Source organism: Natrix helvetica, assembly GCF_964273705.1.
Source record: "Natrix helvetica genome assembly, chromosome: 4".
Lineage (NCBI taxonomy): Eukaryota > Metazoa > Chordata > Lepidosauria > Squamata > Natricidae > Natrix > Natrix helvetica.
In genome coordinates this window covers 6,780,784-6,806,475 of record NC_138550.1, presented here as the reverse complement: position 1 = coordinate 6,806,475, position 25,692 = coordinate 6,780,784, and the positions used below count along the sequence as shown (strand labels likewise).

Here is a 25,692-nt window from a genome sequence, read left to right as displayed (position 1 = left end):
CCCGGCAGCGTTCACATGGACGCGCACAGTGTGCGCATGCATCTTACCGCCTCTGCGAGCCTCCGCGATGCTCCAGCTGCTCAGCCGAGCGTCGTGCAGGCGCTGTACATGCCATGCACTTGCGTGGAAGCATGGAAGCCTTAAAAGACAGGTAAGGAGCTCGGGTGGGCCCTCCGGAGCACAGTACCGCAACAGTATCCGGTGCTCCGGGCAGGCTCCGGTATGCCCGTACCGGGGGCGTACTGTCTGCAACCCACCACTGGACCAGCCCATGGTGCCTCTGCCAGCGGAAACAGAACTCAGGAGCCCGTTTTCTCTGGCAGAGTGTTTGGATCACCACAGGCGACCCCCGACACGGGTGATGGTGAGTTGGCCACATACCCCTTGATCACGCCCTCTCCGCCGCCACCACCACCCCCGGTAAAAAACAACCCTGATGCGGCCCTAAATGAAATCGAGTTTGACACCCCTGCCCTAGACTGATGGCATGCATTGAGCTATAGAACAGTGTTTCTCAACCTTAGGAACTTTAAGATAAGTAGACTTTGACTCCCAGAATTCTCCAGCCGGGTCATGCAGGCTGGGGAATTCTGGGAGCTGAAGTCCACCATTGAGCAAGATGGTTGCTAAATGAGTTTCGTCCCCTTTTACAGCCGCCCTTGCCACCACAGTTGTTAAGCGAATCACTGCGGTTGTTAAAGTTAGCCACGCGGTGGTTGTTGAGTGAAACTGGTTTCCCCGTTGACTTTGCTTCACAAAAGGGCCTGGGTCACTGCAACCGTCATAAATACGAGTCGGCTGTCAAATCACGTGATTAATGGAGATGGTGCCACGATCATAGCAAGTGGGGGAAATGGTCATCAGTCACTTTTTCCCGGCCGTTGCAACTTCGACCGGTCACTGAACAAATGGTGGTAATTGTTGGACGACTTGTACCGTGCATAAGGTAGTAAATAAATTGTGTTCTGTTTTTTTCCCCCCCTAATCTGCGAGGACAATTTTCTTTCTGTTTTTGCTGATTCCTGTACACCTGTGTCTTTCATGCACGAGGGTCAATGAAGCTCGGTTTTGCCATCTGGTGCTTCTGCCTTCCCAGCTGGGATGAATTTTGCCCACAGAGAGGAGCAGCTTCGCTCCCTCTCCACTTCTGCTTTTTTTTAGAGTGTTTTGAAACGGCTGTTTTTGTTCCGAGTTGTTAGTGGGCTGCTAAAACCGGTTGCTCTTTCCTGAACACCTGGAGGAAAGGCTAACTGCATTAAGAAGCTAGCTTCCTGATTGTGTGAAGGGGAAAGTCTTTTTCAGAGTGGCTTCATGTCTTGTCTTGTCCTGCCCTTCCCTTCCTCCACTCTATTTTCCTCTCCTTTCCACTCTCCTTTTCTTTTTCTCTCTCCTTTTCCCTTCCCTTGCATTCTCTTCCTCCATTCTAGTTTCCTCTCCTTTCCATTCTCCCTTTCCTTTCTTTTCCTTTCCTTCCCTTCCTCCACTCTATTTTCCTTTCCTCTCTCCTTTTCCTTCCCTTCCCTTCCCTTTCTCCACTTTATTTTCCTCTCCTTTCCATTCTCCCTTTCCTTTCCACTCCCCCTTTCCTTCCCTTCCTCCACTATTTTCCTTTCCTTTCTCCTTTTCCTTTCCTTTCCTTTTCTTCCGTCCCCTTCCTTTTCTCCACTTTATTTTCCTCTCCTTTCCACTCTCCCTTTCTTTTCCTCTCTTCTTTTCCCTTCCCTTTCCTTTCCTTCCTCCACTATTTTCCTTTCCTTTCTCCTTTTCCTTTCCTTTCCTTTTCTTCCGTCCCCTTCCTTTTCTCCACTTTATTTTCCTCTCCTTTCCACTCTCCCTTTCTTTTCCTCTCTTCTTTTCCCTTCCCTTCCCTTCCCTTCCTTTTCTCCACTTTATTTTCCTCTCTTTTCCACTCTCCCTTTCTTTTCCTCTCTTCTTTTCCCTTCCCTTCCCTTCCCTTCCTTTTCTCCACTTTATTTTCCTCTCTTTTCCACTCCTTTTCTTTTTCTCTCCTTTTCCCTTTCCTTCCCTTCCTTTTCTCCACTTTATTTTCCTCTCCTTTCCATTCTCCTTTTCCTTTCCTTTCCTTCCCTTTCCTACCTTTACTCTATTTTCCTTTCCTATCCTCTCTCCTTTTCCTTTCCTTTCCTTCCTTTCCTCCACTCTATTTTCCTCTCCTTTTCACTCTACCTTTTCTCTCTCTCTCCTTTTCCCTTCCCTTCCCTTCCTTTTCTCCACTTTATTTTCCTCTCTTTTCCATTCTCCTTTTCTTTTTCTCTCCTTTTCCCTTTCCTTCCCTTCCTTTTCTCCACTTTATTTTCCTCTCCTTTCCATTCTCCTTTTCCTTTCCTTTCCTTCCCTTTCCTACCTTTACTCTATTTTCCTTTCCTATCCTCTCTCCTTTTCCTTTCCTTTCCTTCCTTTCCTCCACTCTATTTTCCTCTCCTTTTCACTCTACCTTTTCTCTCTCTCTCCTTTTCCCTTCCCTTCCCTTCCTTTTCTCCACTTTATTTTCCTCTCCTTTCCACTCTATTTCCTTTCCACTCTACCTTTCTTTTCCTCTCTCCTTTTCCCTTCCCTTCCTCCATTCTATTTTCCTCTCCTTTCCACTCTTCCCTTTCCTTTCCTCTCTCCTTTTCCTTCCCTTCCCTTCCTTTCGTGTGTCTAATTGCTAGTGATATAATAAAGCAGTCATTGTGTTATAGGAAAAATCAAAACAAGGCCTGCTCACCATCATCCAAACCATAGTCACCGCCTGTCTGGACTACTGCAATGCGTTTCGCAAGGGGCTGCCCTTGAAAACAATCCAGACGCTTCCATTGGTTCTGAACAGTGCAGGGGAACAGCTTGGCTTTGGGCAGGTGTAGGTATGCACACATGCCACCTTTCTCAAACTGCATTGGTTTCTGACTGGCTTCCAGACGGTCCCAATTCAAGCTTCTTGGTGTCACCTGTAAAGCCCTACATGGCTTTGGGACCAGGTCATTTAAAGGACCATCTTTCCACAGTCACATCTACCAGACCCACCAGATCGGGGAGACAGGGAATGTTAAGGGTTCCCTCTCTTATGGAACTTCGTCTGGATGAAGAAGGGCCTTTACCGTGGTGGCTCCCTTCCCGTGTAACATCCTTAAACATTATTTCCCTGTGTAAATAGTATCGGCCTCCCACTTTGACACTCTTTTGAAAGGCCCTGAAGATGTGGTTTGGCCAATGGGCCTGAGGACTCCGGGGTGACATGGAGCCCATCAATAACAGGCAGTCCTCGACTTAACAACAGTTTGCTTATGTGGCCGTTCAAACTTACGATGACATTGAAAAAAAGTGACTTGTACCATTTTCCACACACATGACCGTTGCAGCATCCCCACGTTCAACGTGACTTACATTCAGAGGCTGACTCATATTTACGACCGTCGCAGTGCCCCGGGGATCATGCGATCCCCTTTTTGTGACCTTTGGATAAACCAAGCCCATGGAGAAGCCTTATTCACTTAACAACCCTGTTACTATTTTAATGACCGCTGTGATTCACATAACGAAGTGGTGCGGTGGCCTAGAGGTGAAGCTCTCGCCTCACAATCAGGAAGCTGTGAGTTCGATCCTAGGTAGAGGCAGATATTTATCTCTCTGAGCGCAATGAGAATATATCTGCTGAACAGAACTCCGTATTGGCGACAGGAATGGCATCGGGCCATTAAAACATTCTGCTAAATTCCGTTCAGTTTCCCAATGTCCACCCCACAAGGGATTATGGGGTCGTTAAATGAAGACGATGAGTGATTCACTTAACAAAGGTGGCAAGAAAAGTCATAAAATGCAGGCAAAACTCTCCTAACAAATTTCTCGTTTAGCAACATAAATTTTGGGGCTCAATTGTGGATGTAAACTGAGGACTATCGATTGGTTTGAAGTTCCTTTAAGGTCTGGAAGATGCATTAGAATATGTACGACCATCATCATATGCATTCTGAATAATTTTTCCTCAGACTTTAGTTTAAGGAATTAAGTTTGAAGTGCTTGGATTGGGCTAAAACAAACAAGGTTACCCACCATTTTAACAAAACACCATATCACAGCAGTCTTACATGCTTTAACTCTAAAGTCTCGAATAAGCCCTGATAAGGTAAGATACATGGACCAAAAGAGATTTAAGTTACCTTACAGCTCCATCTGCTGTCTCTTTTTCTTTTTTCCTCCTGTCCAGTCTTCATCTTCTGTGTCCAATATGTATGTTTGCATCTTCCCAGCTAGTTTCCTTGGCAGCTGCTACTTTGCAATGATTTCTAGATGCTTTTGTTTGTTTGTTTGTTTATTTTATTGGATTTATATGCTGCCCTTCTCCCAAAGGACTCAGGGCGGCGTACGGCATTAAAAAACACATATTACAAAACTTAAAAGAAAATTAGAAACAATCCAAGAAACAAACCGAATTAATATAACACTAACATTTTAAAAATTAGATAAAATTAACAGGCCAGGCTGGCTTGCTGGAAAAGCCAACTTTTTAGGGCGCGGAGGTCGGGGATTATGCGAAGCTCTGGGGGCAGCTCATTCCAGAGGGAAGGCGCTCCCACAGAGAAGGCTCTCCCCCTGGGGGTCGCTAGCCGACACTGTGTGGCCGACGGCACCCTGAGGAGGCCAACTCGGTGGGATCGCACTGGACGGTGGGAGGCTACTGGTGGCCGTAGGTGGTCTTGCAGGTACCCTGGGCCTAAGCCATGGAGCGCTTTAAAGGTCATAATTAGTACCTTGAATCGCACCCGGAAGACAACCGGTAACCAGTGCAGGCCGCCTAAAAGGGGTGTAACATGGGAGCACCTAGGTAACCCCATGATAACCCGCGCGGCCGCATTCTGGACCAGCTGAAGCCTCCGGGTGCTCTTCAAGGGCAGCCCCATGTAGAGAGCGTTGCAGTAGTCCAGGCGAGACTAAATATCATTTAGGCAGAAAGGACATTATTGCTGTCCTCGGTCCATAGGTGTGGTTTTTTTTTAACTTTTTCTCTGCTTTTTATGAACTCCATGAAGGATACAGTCCTAGGCTGCATCAACAGAGGAATGCAATCAAGATCAGATGAAGTGTTAGTACCAATTTATAATGCCTAGGCAAAAACCACACTTGGAGTATTGCATCCGGTTCTGGTCACCATGCAACAAAACAGTTGAGACTCTAGATAGAAAGAGTGCAGAGAAAAAAAGCAGCAAAGATGATTAGGGGACTGGAGGCTTAGCATACGGCAAATGGTTGTGGGAACTTGGTAGGTCTAATGAAAAGAAGGACTAAGGGTGACATGATAGCAAGAAAAGGGGGAGTGTCAATCTATTTTTCAGAGCCCTTGGGGGTGGGGGGCAGAACAAGAAATAATAGATGGAAGCTTATCAAACGTAGAATTAAGGAGAAAATTCCTGTTAGTGTAAACAGTTTATCAGTGGAACAGCTTACCTCCATAAGCTGCAGGTTCTCCATCACCCAAGGTTTTAAGAAGAGTTTGGACAGCCATGCTTGAGCAGTGAGTTGGACTAGATGACCTCCAAGGTCCCTTCCAACCAGTGGTGGATTCCTAATGGTTCAGATCAGTTCGGCCGAAACGGTAGTGGTTTGGCAGCCTGGGCTGCTGAAACTGGCAGCGACCCAAGCCTGCCACGCCCCAAAACTGGTTCTCTGGGCAGTGCCATAGGCACCACCATCTTTGCTTCTGCAGATGCGCAGAGCAATTTTTATTGCACTGCACATGCGCGCAAAGAGTGCGTGCACGAGGGACGCGTCCACGAGCAAACGGGCAGTAGTGACTGTCGGAAACCACCCCTGCTTCCAACCCAGTTATTTTGTATTCTCTAAGGCAGGGGTGTCCAAATATGGGAACTTTTAATACTTGTGGGCTTCAACTCCCAGAATTCCCCAGCCAGTTGGCTGGGGAATTCTGGGAATTCCAGTCCACAAGTCTTAAAAGTTCCCAAGTTCGGACACCCCTGCTCTAAGGTTTCGCCCTCCCCCATGTTGTTTCAGATCGATCACTTTGGTTTTGCTGAAGACTGCACGTTCAAACAACGCTACCTCATCGCAGACCAGCACTGGAAGAAAGACACGGGGACAATCCTTTTTTACACTGGCAATGAAGGGGACATCGCTTGGTTTGCAAATAATACGGTACTATTTTGTTCCCTATGCCCTCCGTCTGGTAAACTCTCAAGATTCGTTTTTCTCGCCATAAACATGTATAACTAGACTGTGTTGTTTCTCTGTGTCATATTATATATCAGGGCATATACATAATTCTGTATTCATTTAATTGTTTATCTTGTCATGTTTAGGATGTGTAAAATTACAGGTGGCGAACCTTTAAGAGCTGTATGCAACGAAATTTCATTGTTAATGTATGCCAATTGGTGTATATTCAAAGTGACAATAGTTCTATTCTATTCTATTCTATTCCTATTTCTATTCTATTCATAATATTCTATTCTATTCCCATTCTTCCATTCTGTTCTGTTCTGTTCTATTCTATTCTATTCCCTATTCCATTCTGTTCATAATATTACATTCCTATTCCTATTCTATTCTATTTATAATATAATATTATATTCCCATTACCATTCTATTATATTCCCTATTGTATGCTATTCATAATATTCTATTATATTCCCATTACCATTCTTCCATTCTGTTCTGTTCTATTCTATTCCTTATTCTATTCTATTTTGTTCGTAATATTCTATTCCCATTCCCTATTCTATTCTATTCCCATTCCTATATTCTATTCTATTCTATTCTATTTATAATATTCTATTCTATTCTATTCCCATTCCCTAATCTATTCCTATTCCTAATTCCATTCCATTCCAATTTCCTGTTCTGTTCTGTTCAATTCTATTCTATCCTATCCTATCCTATCCTATCCTATCCTATCCTATCCTATCCTATCCTATCCTATCCTATCCTATTCCATTCCATTCCATTCCATTCTATTGATTATCTCATATCCCGTTAAAATAGTTCAGGCTTTTTTTTACAATATAAACATTTGAAAGATTGAAGATTATTCTTTACTGAATTATTTTTAAAACAAACTGACAACCTTTGCTCCACTCCAGGGTTTCATGTGGGATGTGGCCGAAGAATTGGATGCGATCCTGGTTTTTGCCGAACACAGATACTACGGGGAATCCTTGCCGTTTGGAAATAAGTCGTACACCGTAAGTATCAACTTCTAATTCAGAGTAGTCACGGATTGAGCTCATACGTTGAACTCATCTATACAAGTAGTCCTTGGCTTCCAGTAGTTCATTTAGTGACCGTTCAAAGTTACAACGGCACTGAAAAGAATGACTTACGACCCATTTTCATGCTTATGACCGTGGAATCAAAATTCAGACGCTTGGCAATTGACTCATATCCATGACGGTTGCAGTGTCCCAGGCAGTGGTGGGATTCAAAAATTTTTATTACCGGTTCTGTGGGCGTGGCTTTGTGGGTGTGGCAGGGGAAGGATACTGCAAAATCCCCATTTGCTCCCAATCAGCTGGGACTTGGGAGGTAGAGAATAGATGGGGCCGGGGCCAGTCAGAGGCGGTATTTACCGGTTCTCCAAACTATTCAAAATTTTTGCTATCGGTTCTCCAGAACTGGTCAGAACCTGTTGAATACGACCTCCGGTCCCGGGTTCATGTGATCCCCTTTTGTGACCTTGACAGCCAAAATCAAAATTTCCCAGAAGTTGAAGTCCACAAGTTTTAAAGTTGCCAAGATTGGAGACCTCTGATCTAAGGAATCTCTTCTTTTGACGGGGGTGGGATTCAGCCGGTTCGGACCAGATTGGGCGAACCGGTAGCTCTGACCATCAGCCGGGAGCCAGAACCAGTTCGCTCCGACAATCATTTGGACCGCCCCCCGTCCTGCGCTTTACTTACCTATATCCTTTCAGCTGATTTGCGCAGCAGAGTGGATTGCCGCGCCTCAGCTGTGTTGCTCCCCAGAAGTAACATGGAAGGTAAGTTTTGTGTGGCTGTACATCAGTCGCAGGCGCGCATGTACCCCACGATCACCGAATCGGTTGTTAAGCCAGCACACTCCCACCACTGAAGGTAAGTAAATATACTAAAGACGCCGTACAATAGTTTTGTGGTCTCGTTTCAGGATGCCAAGCATCTGAATTACCTGACTTCGCAGCAAGCTCTGGCTGATTTTGCGGTACTTATCCAACACTTGAAAAATACGATTCCTGGAACGCAGAATACTCCAGTGATAGCTATAGGAGGGTCTTATGGTGGAATGCTTGCTGCCTGGTTCCGAATGAAATATCCCCATGTAGTAATTGGGTAAGTCTGGAGTAACCTGGCCCTATCTCTGGAACCAGCTAGTTTCTGAATCTAGCTTCACATTTCTCCGCTGCTGGTTTTTGATTACTACTAGTTTCAAATACTACTAGTTTCAGTTGCTACTTAGGTTTCAAGTTTAGCGATCACCATGTTGGAAAGCAGGAGACCATGAATTCAAGTCCTACCTTGGCCATGAAAGTCAGCTGGATGACTTTGGGCCAATCATGAGGAGATTATGAGTTCTAATCCCGCTTTAGGCATGAAAGTCAGCTGGGTGACTTTGGGCTAATCGTAAGGAGACTGTAAATTCTAGTCCCACCTTAGACATGAAAGCCGGCTGGGTGACTTTGCGCCAATCATGAGGAGATTGTGAGTTCTAATCCCGCTTTAAACATGAAAGCCAGCTGATTCACTTTCGGCCAATCATGAGGAGATTGTGAGTTCTAATCCCGCCTTAAGCATGAAAGCCAGCTGATTCACTTTCGGCCAATCATGAGGAGATTGTGAGTTCTAATCCCGCCTTAAGCATGAAAGCCAGCTGATTCACTTTCGGCCAATCATGAGGAGACTGTGAGTTCTAATCCCGCCTTAAGCATGAAACCTGGCTGGGTGATTTTGGGACATCCGAATGTAGATAACATGACCAATGGTCATAAGTGTGAAAAATGGTCATCTGTTCCTTTTTTCAGTGCAGTTATAACTTTGGACGGTCACTAAGAGAATTATTATAAATCAAGTATTACCTGTATTTTGCCCCTTTGTTTGCAGAGCTCTGGCTGCGTCGGCCCCTATTTGGCAGTTCGACAGCTTGGTTCCCTGCGGTTCCTTTTATAAGATAGTGACCGAAGATTTCAAAAAAAGTGGGATTGGCTGTTCGGAAACCATCCGAAATTCCTGGGCGGCCATTAAACGTATTGCTGACACAGGTAAGAAGTTAACGAGTAATTGCTAAGCAGGGGGATTCTGGGTGTTGAAGTCCATTCATCTTCCAAGTGGTCAAGGTTGAGTAACTCATATATATCTATATCTATATCTATATCTATATCTATATCTATATCCATATATCTATATCTCTAATCTATATCTCTAATCTATATCTATCTATCTATCTATCTATCTATCTATCTATCTATCATCTCTATCTATCTATCTATCTATCATCTATCTATCATCTATCTATCTATCTATCTATCTATCTATCTATCTATCTATCATCTATCTATCTAATCTAATCTATCTATCTATCGTGTTACAACCCCTGGTATGCCCAATTATGGGAGGGAACTCACTACTCCCCCTTTCTGTCTATCGGTTCACTGCAGGAGACCATCCAGGCAGAAAACCATATTTTTAATGTTGCCTTTTTATATTTGTGTTGTATTTGTGCTGAGTGGCTAATACATATACCTAATATGTAATACAGCCCAGGTTCGAATCCCAGTAAGGGTATGGCTAGCTGATGAGAGCTAAATAGCTTGAAATAGATCTATACTACTCTCCCTTTATTTATTTATCAGCACAAATACAACGCAAATATAAAAAGGCAACATTAAAAATATGGTTTTCTGCCTGGATGGTCTCCTGTAGTGAGCTGATAGACAGACAGGGGGAGTAGTGAGTTCCCTCCCATATTTGGGCATACCAGGGGTTGTAACACACACACACACATACACACATACATACATACACACATACACACATACACACATACACACACACACACGCACACACAAATATTATAGCATATAATAGAAGCGTATAATAGAAGCATATAATAGAAGTACCTATACCATTTTAGACAAGTGACTGTCCAGTCTCTTCTTAAAAACATCCAGTGATGCAGCTCCCATGATTTCTGGAGGCAAGCTGTTCCACTGGTTAATTGTCCTTCCCGTTAGGAAGTTTCTCCTTAATTCCAGGTTGCTTCTCTCTTTGATTAGTTTCCATCCATTGTTTCTTGACATGCCTTCTGGTGCTTTGGAGAATAATTTGATCTGTTCTTCTTTGGGGCAGCCCCTCAAAGTTTGGAACGCTGCTGTCATTTCACCCTTCCTTCTTCTTTTCTTTAGACTAGCCAGATCCAAATTCTGCAGCCATTCTTCATATGTTTTAGTCTTCAGGCCTTTGATCATCTTAGTTGATCTTTTCTGAACTTTTTTTCCAAAATCTCAGCATCTTTTTTGCAGTGTGGTGACCAAAATTGGTTGCAGTATTCCAGGCGTGGTCTCACTGGGGTTTTATGAAGTGGTACTAAGACTTCATGTGATCTTGATTCTATGTCTCTGTTAATACAATCCAGGATTGTATTAGCCTTTTTGGCTGCTGCCGCACATATTCAAGTGATCATCCACTAGGAGATAGATAGATAAATATGGATGGATGATAGATTGATAGGTAGATAGATATGGATGGATGATAGATCGATAGGTAGGTAGGTGGGTATGAATAGTAGATAGATCAGTGCAGGGGTGGGTTCCTGCCAGTTCTAACCTCTTCTATAGAAGAGATTCCACAAATCTACCGTGCTGTTTAGAACCGGTTTCAGCTCCCTCCCTCCGCCCGTCCGCACATCATCAAGATGAAGAGCGAGAGGAGGAATTCTGGGAGTTGAAGTCCACAAGTCTTAAAGCTGTTAAGTTTGAACACCCCTGGGGTTTTTTTTCTAAAGGGCTAGGGGTGCAAGGGTCTTGTAACTTGACAGCTTTAAGACTTGCACACTTCAATGCCAGAGTTCCTGAGCCAACATTTGGGTTGCTAAGCAAGAGCGTTGTTAAGTGAGTTTCACCACATTTTACAAGTTGGCCACGCCCACACAGTCACATGGCTGGCAAGCCACTCCCCCCTGGTCACATGGCCATCAAGCTACTCCCACAAAGCAGAAGTAGTTCTATAAAAATATTTTCCTACCAGTTCAGCCGAACCGGTAGTGGTTTGGCGGCCTGGGTCACTGGAACCGGCAGTGACCCAGGCCTGCCCCGCCCCAGAACCAGTTCTCATCTTGTTTTTTGGTTCTGCGCATACGCAGAATAATTTAATCGCACTGCTCATGAGCGGCGCATACACGAGCGAAGAGGCAGTAGTGACCACCCCCAGGGTAGGTAGATAGGTAGAGATAGATGGATGATAGATAGATAAATAGATAGATGATAGATAGATAGATAGATAGATAGATGATAGATAGATAGATAGATAGATAGATAGATAGATAGATAGATGATAGATAGATAGATAGATAGATAGATAGATAGATAGATGATAGATAGATAGATGATAGACGGAGAGAGAGAGAGAGATGGATAGAGAGAGAGAGATGGATAGAGATAGATAGATGATAGATAGATAGATAGATAGATAGATAGATAGATAGATAGATAGATAGATAGATACATGATAGATGATAGATAGATAGATAGATAGATAGATAGAGAGGGAGAGAGATGGATAGAGATAGGTAGATAGATAGAGATAGATAGATAGATGATAGATAGATAGATAGATAGATAGATGAGAGAGAGATGGTTAATAGATAGATGATAGATAGACAGAGGAGAGAGAGAGAGAGAGGTTGAACTGTAATTTCTTGATCTTTTTTCTCTTTAGAGAAAGGCTTACAGTGGCTTTCCCACACATTTCGTTTGTGCAGCCCCTTGAAGACCACAAGAGACCTCGTCACCTTCAGAGAATGGCTGAGTGGCACATGGACATACGTGGCCATGGTAGATTATCCGTATGAAGCCGCCTTCTTACAGCCTCTCCCTGCCTGGCCAGTTAAGGTAACTGAACCCAATATGTCTGTTTCGTTTTTTTTTCTATGACCCACCTCACAACTGGCCTTTTCCAGAAGACGCCAAAATTAAAGTCCTGAGAGAAAAAAGGGGTGAGATTCCATCTTGAATAAAAGTTATCCATATTCTGTTGGCTTTGGAGTTCCGAAGATCTGTCTCCCTTGTTGAGTTTCTGACCAGTTCAGGGGCGTGGTAGGCCTGGGTCGCTGCCTTTTCCACCATACAACTACCGGTCCCAAACTGATCTGAACCCACCATTGCTCCCGCCACCGTTGCTACCGGTTTGCACGAACTGCTGAATAGCACCACTGGGTTGTAACTTTGAAAAATGCCTTGTGTTACTGGAAGGAGCCGGCATTGCTCCAGTTGAGCTTGCTGGCTGAGGAATTCTGGGAGTTGAAGTCCACCCATCTTAAAATAGCTAATGTTGAGAAATGCTGTATTTTAGGCTCTTGGATTTTTGTTATTGTAAGCAACCCTTGAATCCTGGCTTGTTAAGATTTGTCAATTATGATTTGAGCTTTCTAGGTGTCCTTGGTGCTTGCAACCTTTTTAATAAAGAGGTTTGTGTGTTTTTGAAATGAGGGTAGTGGGGTTTCCCGTGAGAGATACCTTTCACAAGATTTTATTTGTTTGTTGTTTGCTTATTGATTTATGAAATGGTGGTGGGACTTTCCCTGACAGATATTTTCACAAGATTTATTTTTGAAAATTTATTTATTTATTTTTGGAATGGTGGTGGCGGGGCTTTCCCTGAGAGACACTTTTCACAAGATTTTATTTATTTATTTTGTTTGTTTGTTTGTTTATGAAATGGTGGCAGGGCTTTCCCTGAGAGATACTTTTCACAAGATTTATTTTTTTTAAAAAAAATTATTTATTTATTTATTTTTGGAATGGTGGTGGCGGGGCTTTCCCTGACAGATACCTTTCACAAGATTGTATTTATTTATTTTGTTTATTTATTTATTTATGAAATGGTGGCGGGGCTTTCCCTGACAGATACCTTTCACAAGATTTTATTTGTTCGTTTATTTATTTGTTTGTTTATTTATTTATGAAATGGTGGAGGAGCTTCCCCTGAGAGTTACTTTTCACAAGATTTATTTATTTATTTGTTTATGTATTTATTTATTTTTGAAATGGTGGTGGCAGATCTGTCCCCTGACAGATACTTTTCACAAGTTTGTTTGTTGGTTTGTTTATGAAGTGGCGGGGACGGGGCTTCGCCTGAGAGATACTTTTCACACGAGATATTCCAGTCCATCCGGAGTCTAAAATCAAGAAGGTTTCCCGCCCCCCCCCCACCTCTTTGGTCAAATCCTTAAAAAAAAAAGAAAAACTTAACGTATTCAGCTTCCCCTGGGTGGCGTAAGCTTTTTCCAGTCACTTCTCTTACCTCCCTCCTGACCCCCCTTTGTTTAGAAACTCGGATGGGTTTTCTCAGTGACCAAACTAATGTGATTATTCTGAGACTTGAACCGGGGGAGAGCTATTGAGTAGCTAGAAAGGTGGATTCATTCAGCTGGCTTGAATACATTGGTTTAATCCTTTTCAGTCATGGGGCATGAGGGGGGGGGAATAGTCCCCTTGGAGAAATGGGAGGCGCTCTCTCCCCTCCCCCCCTCTCCATAAAAGTTGCAGCCTCTTAAAAGCAACTCTTTTATTTCCCATATGGCCAGAAAAGGTTTGGGAAATCCTGGACCTTCCAGCTGAGAAAAAGGATTCAGACAAGTGGAAAAAGATAGATATCGTCTTATTAAGAACTAGCTGACAACCATGTGTTGCCCGGGTATTTATTTTTGCTAACCCTGTATTAGATAGGAAAAGGAATGAATTATATGTATACTGTCAAGTCAAAGTAATGCTGGAACACACACACAGAGACACACACACAGACACACACACACCTGAATCTAAAATGCACACTATCGCTGTCAAAAGTTCTGTGATTTGACAGTATAGATATAATTCATTCCTTTTCATTTCAGCAGCCCAGGCGTTCCAGAGTTATGCTGGTACACACACACACAGACACACGCGTGCACACGCACACACACACCGAGGAGTCTTAGGGGTGTCTTGCCCCCACAGTATTTGTTTCCAGAGAATAAGTCATCTGGGTACCAAATTTGGGTGAAATTGCTCAAGGCGTTCCAGAGTTATGCTGGAGTGCGCTCTCTCTCTCTCTCTCTCTCCCTCCCTCCCTCCCTCCCTCCCTCCCTCCCTCCCTCTCTCTCTCTCTCTCTCTCTCTCTCTCTCTCTCTCTCTCTCAAGGCAACCCAGGTCTTGCTGACAATTTGACTTTTGAAATTTAATTGAAATTTAATTTGAATTTAATCAGATTTGGGTAAGTGATTTGGATTCTGCCTACCCTTCCCCCACTGTGATTCCGATCCAACTGGGTTTACCTGCAGAATTGAAAGACGGGTAGTCCTCGACTTACGTCTACCATTGAGACCAACATTTCTGTTGCTAAGTGAGACATTGGTTAAGTGCAAGTGTGGTATTCACTTACCTTCGCTACTGGTTCACAAATGTGAACACGCTCGCAGGACCTTCCGCGCATGCGCAGAGGGTAAAAAAACGGGACGTGATGACGTCCGCGCGGATGGGCAGAGCCTCCCACCGCTGCTACCGGTTCGTCTGAACCGGATAGAACCGGCTGAATAGCACCACTGGTTAAGTGTGTTTTGCCCCATTTTTCCATCTTTTTTTGCCACAGTCGTTAAATGAATCATTGCAGTTGTTAAGTTAGTAATCTAGTTGTTAAGTGAAACTGGATTCCCCGTGAACTTTGCTTGTCAGATGGTCTCAAAAGGGGATCATGTCACACATACACACACACACACACACACACACACACACACACACACACACGGACAATGCATCTGTCATAAATAGGAACAAGTTGCCAAGTGTCTGAATTTTGATCACGTGACCAGGGGTCATAAGTGTGAAAAACAGTCATAAGTCACTTTTTTCAATGCTAGGGTAACTTTGAACAATCGCTAAAAAAATGGTTGTAAAACAAGGAATTCCTGTCTAGCTGCGTAGCCTGAATCCTTTACAGGTAGTCCTCACCTTATGACAGTTCGTTTAGGGACCACTCAAAATTATGCCGGCCCTGAAAAAAAAGTGACTCACGACCATTTTTCACAGTTATGACCTTCGCGGCATCCCCATGGTCATGTGACTTGAATTCAGATGCTTGGCAAGTGGTTCATTTTTATGACCGTTGCCGTGTCCAAATGTCATGGGATCCCCTTTTGCGACCTTCTGAGGTCGCAAGTCAAGGGGGGGAAGCCAGCTTCACTTAACAACCGCGTGACTAACTTACCAGCTGCAATGATTCGCTTAACAATGGAGGCAAGAAAGGTCGCGAAAATGAGGCAAAACTCACCTGACAACAGAAATCCAGGGGTCATTTGCGGTTGTGTGTCCAGCCCTGCTTGTATTTTGCAGATGTGCCAAAAATAAGCTTCTCTGTGCAGGATTGGAATCTTTAATCCTCTGCTATTTTGGGGAGACTCAATTCTTCTCTATTGCTTTCCTCCCCCCCTCCTCTAGGTTATCTGCAAATACCTGAAAAAACCTAAACTGCCAGACAAGCTGTTGCTGCAGAATATTTTCCAGGCTGTGAACATCTACTACAATTACACGGGGCATGCATCCTGTTTGAACATAACTCGGTCTGCTACGAAAAGTTTGGGCCTCCGGGGCTGGTCTTACCAGGTGGGTGTGCACCCCGTCATGACCATGGCAATTTTGGGAGGGGTGGGTGAACAGCCCTCATGATGTAAGGCACCCCTTGTTTTTCCAATGTGAAAGCCATAGTCATTTTTTGATTTGTAACTTTTTGTTCTAATCGTTTTGGCACTTTTACAACTTTTTATTCACTTACTAGCTGGCGTTGCCCGGGTATTTATTTATAGGGGGGAAATGTCTGGACCAAATGTAATTTCTAATGTTGGACTTTCTCCCTTACCAGAAGGAGCCTCCTTGTGGAGTACCGTGAAGCTGTTACCATGGCAACTCCACTGCGCTGTACAGCAGAGGCCATTTTAAGGCACAACAGGCTGTATCTTAACAGAGCGCACACCCCAAGGAGTGTTAGAGGTGTCTTACCCCCCACAGTATTTGTTTCCAGAGAGTAAATCATCTGTGTACCAAGTTTGGCTGAAATTGCTTGAGGCGTTCCAGAGTTATGCTGGAACACACACACACACACACACACACACACACACACACAGTCCTCAATGTACATGCACAGTTGAGGTAAAAAAGGCATTCCAGAGTTATGCTGGAACACACACACACACACACACACACACACACACACACACACAGTCCTCAACGTACATCCACAGTTGAGGTAAAAAATCACTGTCGTTGAGGGAAATATTTGTCAAGTGAATTTTGCCCCATTTTGCAACTTTTCCTGGCCCAGTTGTGGAGTGAATCACTGCCATTGATAAGTCAGTCACATGGTGGTGAAGTGAATCTGATTTCCTCATTGACTTTTCCTGGATCAGAATGTCTCCCCAAAAAAGGGGGGTGTCACATCACACACACACACACAGCACTGCAACCGTCATAAATACGTACCAGTGGCCAAGCATCTGAATTTGGATCATGTGACTGTGTGAATGCTGCAGTGGTTTATAAGTGTGAAAAACGGTCGTAAGTCCCCCCCTTTTTTTTTCAAGTGACGTAACTTTGAACAGTCCTTAAATGAACTGCTCTAAGTGGAGGACTACCTGTATTGGAAATCTATCCATGGTCGCTCTATTAGTCAGGTGGCAGCCTATAAATTTAATAATAAATCTATCTATCTATAAAAGTGTGTTTGTGTGTGTGTTTGTGTGTGCGTGTGTGTGTTCCAACATAACTCTGGAACGCCTCGAGCAATTTCAACCAAACTTGGTACACAGATGACTTACATGTCTGTGTTCTGTTAAGATACAGCCTCTTGTGCCTTCAAATGGCCTCTTCCGTACTGCCGTAAAATGGCTTCTACTGTACAGCACAGTGGAGTTGCCATGGTAACAGCTTCACCGTACTCCACAAGGGGGCTCCCTCTGGTAAGGAGGAAAATCCAACGCTAGAAAATATGTTTGGTCCGGACATTTTCCCCTCTGTAAATAAATACCTGGGCAATGCCAGTTTATCAGCTAGTAATACGTAAATCTTTAAGAGTTCCCATTTTTAGGGATTCGCATATGAACGTCTGTCTCTCTGACAGACCTATTCCAAGCGGGGATCTTATGAAATTAAGCTCTCCTTTTTCCCTTCTCGTCTCCAAGGCTTGCACCGAGATGGTAATGCCCATGTGTTCAGACGGTGTCAATGATATGTTTGAGCCACAGAAATGGGACTTCCATGCTTACTCAGAGGAATGTTTCAAAGCTTGGGGGGTACGACCCCGCCCTTCCTGGATCACCACCATTTACGGTGGGAAAAACATAAGCGCGCACAGTAACATCATTTTCAGGTGAGTTTGTATTGTACATAACCAGTAGCAAGTAGCATTTAGACGTATATACTTTACAGCCCTCTCTAAGTGGGTTACAGAGTCAACCGATTGACCCCCAACAATCTAGGTCCTCATTTTACCCACCTCAGAAGGATTGGAAGGCTGGGTCAACCTTCAGCTGGTCAGGATCGAACTCCTGGCAGTGGGCAGAATTAACCTGCAATACTGCATTCTAACCACTGTGCCACTATGGCTCCACTTAGACTTATATACTATAATGCCCCATAATGCTTTACAGCACTTTTTGGGCAGTTTATAGTATAGAAACATTATTATTTGCATATTGCCCCCAATAATCTGGGTTCTCATTTTGCCGACTTCATTTTACTGCCTGCAATCCCCATGGTTCGTTCGTTCCTTCCTTCCTTCCTTCCTCACTCCCTCTCTCCCTCCCTCCCTTCCTCCCTCCTTCCCTACCCCTTCCCTCCTTCCCCTCCCTCCCTCCTTCCCTCCCCAACAAACTGGGTCCTCATTTTACCGACCTCAGAAGGGTGGAAGGCTGAATCAACTACCTTGAGCCAGTCAGGATCGAACTCCTGGCAGTGGGCAGAATTAACCTGCAATACTGCATTCTAACCACTGTGCCACTATGGCTCTACTTAGACTTATATACTATAATGCCCCATAATGCTTTACAGCACTTCCTGGGAAGTTTACAGTGTAGAGACATTATTATTTGCATATTCCCCCCAATAATCTGGGTTCTCATTTTGCTGACCTCATTTTACCACCTGCAATCCCCATGGTTCCTTCCTTCCTTCCTTCCTTCCTTCCTTCCTTCCTTCCTCCCTCCCTCCCTCCCTCCCTCCCTCCCTCCCCAACAAACTGGGTCCTCATTTTACCAACCTCAGAAGGATAGAAGGCTGAATCAACTACCTTGAGCCAGTCAGGATCAAACTCCTGGCAGTGGGCAGAGTTAACCTGCAATACTGAATTCTAACTACTGCGCCACCAGGGCTTGCTTGCTCGCTCCCTCCCTCTCTCCCTTCCTTCCCAGTAGCACTTACATACCACTTCACATTGCTTTACAACCCTCTCTAAACGGTTTACGGAGTCAACCTCTTTCCCTCAACAATCTGGGCTCTCATTTTACCCACCTCAGAAGGATGGAAGGCTGAGTCAACCTTGAGCCAGTCAGGATCGAACTGCTGGAAGTCGGCAGAGTTAGCCTGCAATACTGTGTTCTAACCACTGTGCCCGCAATAAGTATGTTTGCCCACTTGAGTAATTTTATAAAAATAAAAAAAGGCAGGATATAAATAAAGAAAAATAATCAGATACTGGGACAGATGCAGAAGGAACTGTCTTCTGATTCTTGAGTGTTGATGTCATAATTTAAGATGCTTGATGCGAGAGGTGAAGCAACCCAAATCGTGATTCGCGATGGAATTATTGTAGTTATTGTTTCTCTGCATTCTCCTTCAAGTACCCCGTTCATGCCTCTCCATTGATCAATTTTTTATTGTTTTTTCCTTCTATAATCACCACATTAACATTGTTGTGTCATCATACCTGTGTATATCAATCAATCGCTTCTATATTTACATACATTCATCTACAGTTCTATACATTTCTCTATTGTTTCTTGGCTGAATTTGCTTTATTCCTCTTATGCAACCATTTATACCAATTATCCCAAATTTCATAGTATTCAAACTCTTTGTCTTTTAATCTTAATGTTAACTTGTCCATTTCTGCACAATCTAGAACTTTCTGAATCACTAATTCATTTTACTTTGTTTCCAACATTGGGCAAACGTTATTCTGGCTGGAGTCAAGGGGTGTATTAGTATGCATTTAATTTTCTTTCTATATTTCCCCTTGGTTATTCCCAGAAGAAAGAGTTCCGGTTTATATTTTATTTGTTCCTCTGTAATTTGTTGTATCCATTTCCAAATTTTAATCCAATACTTTTGAGGTTCCGGACAGGTCCACCATACACGATCAAAAGTCCCTTGCGGTTTTTTTACACTTCCAGCAGGTTGGATTCATGTTCGGATATATTTTGGCCAATCTCATTGGTGGTAGATGCCAAGGATAGAACATTTTATATATGTTTTCTTTAAAACATACAATGCCTGTCTTCTCCATTCTCTGCCAGCAACGGAGGGCTCGATCCTTGGTCCGGCGGTGGCGTGACAAAGAATATCACGGACACTCTCGTGGCCATCATGATCCCGGAAGGAGCTCACCATCTGGATCTGCGTGCCAACAACCCTTCTGACCCCATCTCCGTCCTGCAGGCTCGCCTCTTGGAAGTCCACTACATGAAGTTGTGGATACAGAAGCACAAGAGGGTTAAAAAATGCCCAAAGTAACTGGATAATAGTGGGGGCTTTGTGCGGCAATGGTTAGCCTTTGGGGATCGTCTCCTTTCTGGATTGTCTCTTCTTCATCTTCATCTTGCTCAGCTTTCTTTAGCTTCTCCCAATTCTCAATCAAGAGGTCCGTTTGAGATGAGCTGGAACTGACACGGCTCAGCTTTGGTTAGTGACGTCTGGAGGTGGGTTGCTACCGGTTCGCACCGGTTCGAATGAACCGGTAGTCAAAATTGCGACTGGGTCGCCGAACTGGTAGGGTCGACAGACTCGCGACGCCCCTGAACCGGTTCCCCGGTCACCGCAACATGTTTTATTGACATTTGTAATGTTCTGCGCATGCTCAGACCTATTTACAGGCAACTGTGCACATTGAGTGAGCACCGAATCGGCAGTAACATTGGCAGAAACCCACACCTGGTGGCGTCCCATCCATCTCTCTCATTATAGGAAGCCAAGACAATTTCTATCTGTTCTTCATTGAGCGGCAGGACCCACAACTGGGGAAGGAGAAGACTTCTAATCTCCTTTGCCTTTGCGTGTCCCACTTACTTAGCTGTCTTTCTATGTGGAGCTGGACTCCATACAGATAGTGCTCGACTTACGAAAACCACCACGGAGCCCCAAATCTATGTGGCACAGAGAGAAATTTGTTGAGCGAGTTTTGCCCCTTTTTCACTGACTTTTCCTGCCACATTTCTTAAGTGAATCATAGAGAGGTGCGGTGTCCCTAGAGGTGGAGCTCTTGCCTCACAATCAGGAGGCTGTGAGTTTGATCCTAGGTAGAGGCAGATATTTTTCTCTCTCTGGGCACGTCGAGATTATATCTGCAAAATATAACTCCGCATTGGCAACAGGAAGGGCATTGGGCCAGTAAACACAAAGCTCCATTCAGTTGCCTAGACTCCGCCCTGCAAGCTATTATGAGGTTGTTAAAAGAAGACAATTTCTTAAGTGAATCACTGCACTTGTGAAACGGATAACACGGTTGCAAAGTGCTTCCCGCATTGACTTTGCTCATCGGAAGGTCGCGAAAGCAGATCACGTGACTCTGCGACCATCATAAATGTGATGGTCAAGCATCTGGATTTTAATCCCGTGGAGATGCTGCAACCATCATAAGGGTAAAAAACTGTTATAGGTCATTTCCCTCCCCCCGGCCGTCATAACTTTGAATGGTCACTTCATGACCTGTTGTAAGTCGAGGACTACCTGTATTGTCTTAATTTAAGGAATTCAGGGGAGCAACAGGTGGCAGGCCAGCTGTTAACTTAGGAGGTGGCATTAAAGAGAGAATAGACAAATTTTTGGAAGAACTTTTGTGCTCAAAATACTTGAGACGCTTTGTCGTCGCTTGCCATTGGCCGGGAGGCGTTCTACTTGAATAAATCCTACTCTTGATCTTGGCTGTTTACTTTGAAATCCAGTCACCAGGAAACACTCCTAGAGCAGAAGACTTGTGTGTGTCTTTGCGTGTTGTTTCGTACTTTTTCAGGAGGCAACTGGACTTACTTTCTTTTTTTTTCTTCGAAGACGTTTCACTTCTCATCCAGGAAGCTTCTTCAGCTCTGACTGGATGGTGGGGGGAATGGAAGGATCGGCACTCCTTGCAGGCAAGCTGGTCATTTGCATCCTTTTTTAGAGAGTCGTTGAGGCCACTTGGGTTTTCATCTGAATAGGGCTAATGTAGTCTGCCTGTAGTCTGGCATTTTTTCTGGACATCTGTTCATAACTCCCACACCATTTCAAAGGTGTTCATCCCAAATTGTATAGCTCAGGGGTGTCCAAAGTTGGGAAGTTCCCAAGTTTGGACACTCCTGGTGTAGGTAAAAGAATGGATTTCCAGGGGAAACAATTTGCAACCACAGGAACCATTTGCACTACTCAGGTGACCTCCAAGTGGCCTCAAGGACCCTCTAAAACAGGGGTGTCCAAACTTGGGAACTTTAAGACTTGTGGACTTCAATTCTGGGAGTTGAAGTCCACAAGTCTTAAAGTTCCCAAGTTTGGACACCCCTGCTCTAAAAGGATGCAAATGACCAGCTGTCTGCAAGGAGTATAAATCCTTCCCTTTCCCCATTATCCTGTCAGAGCTGAAGAAGCTTCTTGGATGAGAAGCGAAACGTCTTCAAAAAAAAACACACCAAGAAAGTCCAGTTGCCTCCTGAAAAAAAGCACCTTTGGCACAACCAAGACCTGGATATGACTGAGAATCTCTACAGATTTTTGGCTATACAATTTTGGAGGAAGACCCATTGCGTGATGTGGGAGTAGGAATGGATTTCCAGAGGAAAAAAATTGCAGACTACAGGAACTATTTGCACCACTCAGGTTTGTCTGAGGACACAGTCAAACCTCCAAGTGGCCTCAACGACCCTCTAAAAGGATGCGAATGACCCAGATATGAGTGAGAATTGCTTTTACAGACTTTTACAAGAATGATGCTAAGCCTGTGGCCACTTGTGCTGTGCTTCCATGCTAGAAGATAAGGGAGTGTGTAAATAATCCCTTGCAAATTAAGCCATTTTGGTTCTGACCAGCCTTAACACCAGTGAAGGTTGAAATTACTACAGGTGGTCCTCAACTTACGACCGTAACGTAGCCCAGAATTTATCGTGGCTAAGCGAAACATTTGTTAAGTGAACTTTGTCCCAATTTACCACCTGTCTTGCCGCCGTTGTTCAGTGAATCACTGCGGTTGTTAAATTAGTCACTCGGTTGTTAAGTGAATCTGACTACTCTATGGATTTTGCTTGTCAGAAGATTAAGCACCTGACCTTGGGCACTACAACCGTCATAAATATGAACCAGCTGCTAAACATCTTGATTACAAGGGCACGGGGATGCTGCAGTGGTCGTAAGTGTGAAAAACAGTCATAAATCGCTTTTGTCAGTGCCGTTGTAACCTTGAACGGTCGCTAAATGAATTTTTGCAAGTTGAGGACTGCCTGTATATGGAAGGAAGGTGCAACAGCAAAAGAAAGGCTTTATAGTTTTCAAATTGAGGCTCATCATGGTAAATATGCATTCTTAGGCTCAGCAGCTAAGACACTGAGCTTGTCGATCAGAAAGGTCGGCAGTTCGAATCCCTAGAACAGGTCTCCTGCGTGAGACTTGCGTGAGCAGGGAGTTGGACTAGATGACCTCCAAGGTCCCTTCCAACTGGGTTACTGTTTACTGTAAAAAGAAAGACTCTTTTATTAAAGCCTTCAGGTGCTTTGAATCATTTTGAGAAGGAAATAAAAAGGGAACAAGGACGTAAGAAATAATCCAAGCAACCTGTTAAATCTCCAATAAACCTTTGTTGGCTTTTGAGCGAGACTGATAGGTTGTGAAGTTTTGCCACTTAAAATTTTGGCCAAAGGTTTGAAGCACCTTTAGTCAAGAACAAAATCCAGACGTGATTGGTGTCAACGGTGACACAAATTTGTGTCATTTCTGTTTCTCAACATTTTTGCTTATTTTTCCTATAAAGGCTGCACACCTCCAAGGTTATTGCATGAAAGGATGGATGGATGGATGGATGGATGGATGGATGGAGAGAGTATGAGAGGGAGATCTTTATTTTGGTTATTTCTTCTTGAGAAAACGAACTGCAATTTGTACAATGATAAAATGAGATTGTGATGAAATAAAATACTGCTGTTAATAAAAGTAGAAAACCAACATATCCATTTGACAATGCTTGTTAATTGAACAAACCAGGCAGAGCCACTAAGCAAGACACCTGGAAAATATGTCCTGCAAAAAAACCAGGCGTAATTGCGAACGAGAAAAAAGATGATTGGGGATCAGAAGAAGCGATACAGAAATACTTTTAAAGTAACCTGGAAAGCACTTTAAAAAGGAGAGAGGGGCTTTCACTGGTCTTGACTTTTTGGATACCCCCTTCCCCCCCCTCCCCTGGACCCCAGATACAAGCTGGATGTCCCAGTTGTCCTCTCTGTTTTTTCATCCCACACGAGTTACAAGCAAAGCAGTATCTTTGAAAACTGTGTGCCATGTACTGTGTGCTATAGTAGTAGGTTGCCAATTTTGTTAATACTGGTTCGGGCCCACTCCCACGCTCACTCGCACACAGCAGAAAGCACATGCGCAGAAGCGTCCAGGCGAGTGGATGGGGCCTCCCGCCGTGCTACTACCGGTTCGGCCGATCCAAACCGGCAGCCACCCACCTCTGGTGGGCTACATTCTACCGAGATTTGAGCATGAATTTATTTTTTAAAATAATAGTCTAGTTCGGTGATGGCAAATTTTTTTCGCCTCGGGTGCCAAAAGCACACACATGTGCGCTATTGCGCGTGCCCATCCCCATAATTTAATGCCCCCCTGCACCATGGCCCTTGCACATGTGCGCGTGACCCTCCCTGCTGCCCTGCGCATGTGCACATGGCTTTCTTGGAGCCCAGGGAAGGTGGAAACGACCTCCTCCACCCTCCCGGAGGCTGCAAACAGCCTGTTTCCCGACTTCCGGTAGGCTCGGTAGTTCCGTTTTTTGCCCTCCCCAGGCTCCAGAGGCTTTCTAGGAGCCTGGGAAAGATGAAAAATGATCGAACACACAAACCGGAAGTTCGAGAACAGACTTCTGTTCCCATTGGGCCTTCTGTTCCCATTGGGCCATTTTTCTCCCTCCGGAGACTTCAGGAGGTTTCCCTGAAGCCCCCGGAGGGCGAAAAACAGCCCAATGCTCAAACCGGAAGTCTGTTTCCGAACTTCCTGTTTGCACGTTGGGCAGTTTTTCGCCCTCTGGGGGCTTTAGGAAAGTCTCTGGAGGACGAAAAATGGCCGAAAATCAAGGCCGAAAATCAACTGGCCAGCGTGCGCATGCATGCTGGAACTGACAGGGCAATGCCTTGCGTGCCCTCAGAAATGGCTCCGCGTGCCATCTGTGGCACGCTGCCATAGGTTCGCCATCACGGGTCTAGTTAAAAATGCTGTGTGTGAGATGTAATCCTAAGCAGAGAAAAACTATGATATTGGAGAAAATTCCTCCTTGGGAGAAAAGCTATGGCAAACCTATACAGCATGTTAAAAAGCAGAGACATCACCATGCTGACAAAGCACCCACAACTTCTGGAGCCAAGCTGTTCCACTGGGTAATTGTCTTCACTTTCCTATGCCATAAAAATGTATTTGTGGGTCTGTCTCTTCCTGATTTTTACTCATCCCCTTCATTCTGTTAGGAGAGTAGTAATGAGGACGCCATCAGTTTTGTTGATGTTCTGTCACTAAGTTGTCTCCAACACCTGGCAGCCCCTTGGATCATAGCATCCCAGCTCCCTGTCTTCAGGTGGCTCTTAAAGTTTGCCCAGATTCATGCTCCTTTCATCCATGACACCATCTAACCATCTCATTCTCTGTCGTCCCCGTCTACTTTTGACTTGCATCTTCTCCAACATCACGGTCTTCTCCAAGTCCTTTGGTGGCCAAAGGACATGCCCTTCAGCTTCAGGATCTTCCCTTCCAAAAGACTGTTAGGGTGGATTTCCTTGAGGATCGACCGATTAGATCTCCTTGCAGGCTGAGGAACACTCAAGAGCCTTCTCCAACACCACGATTTGAAAGTGCCAATTCTTCGGCGCTCAGCCTTCCTTATGGTCCAACTCGGTCCATGCGTTACTATTGGAAAACCATAGCTTTGACTCAGAGGTGGGTTCCTACCGGTTCAGCCGATCAGGTAGTATCTTGGCCTGCCATGCCCCCAAACTGGTTCTGTTGTCGGTGGCGCCATCTTGATT

The 25,692-nt window shown here is 44.4% G+C and overlaps 1 protein-coding gene across 2 annotated transcripts in view; it reads left to right on the top strand.

The window, feature by feature from the left end:
* The window catches only part of PRCP (prolylcarboxypeptidase), a gene marked incomplete at its 5' end in the record, with an annotated part of 45,276 nt that extends 21,630 nt beyond the window's left edge, over positions 1–23,646 (top strand). The window contains 9 exons of one of the 2 annotated variants that reach the window (XM_081951222.1): positions 6,016–6,147; positions 7,092–7,193; positions 7,922–7,987; positions 8,134–8,315; positions 9,084–9,241; positions 11,916–12,088; positions 15,671–15,835; positions 17,407–17,594; positions 19,738–23,646. In XM_081951222.1, the coding sequence (XP_081807348.1) occupies positions 7,098–7,193; positions 7,922–7,987; positions 8,134–8,315; positions 9,084–9,241; positions 11,916–12,088; positions 15,671–15,835; positions 17,407–17,594; positions 19,738–19,954 (1,245 nt within the window). In that variant the 3' untranslated portion in view covers positions 19,955–23,646. Of the gene's footprint in view, positions 1–6,006; positions 6,148–7,091; positions 7,194–7,921; positions 7,988–8,133; positions 8,316–9,083; positions 9,242–11,915; positions 12,089–15,670; positions 15,836–17,406; positions 17,595–19,737 lie in introns of those variants that run through there. The other variant, XM_081951221.1, reaches the window with a different exon arrangement.
* Positions 23,647–25,692: the final 2,046 nt, after the last annotated feature.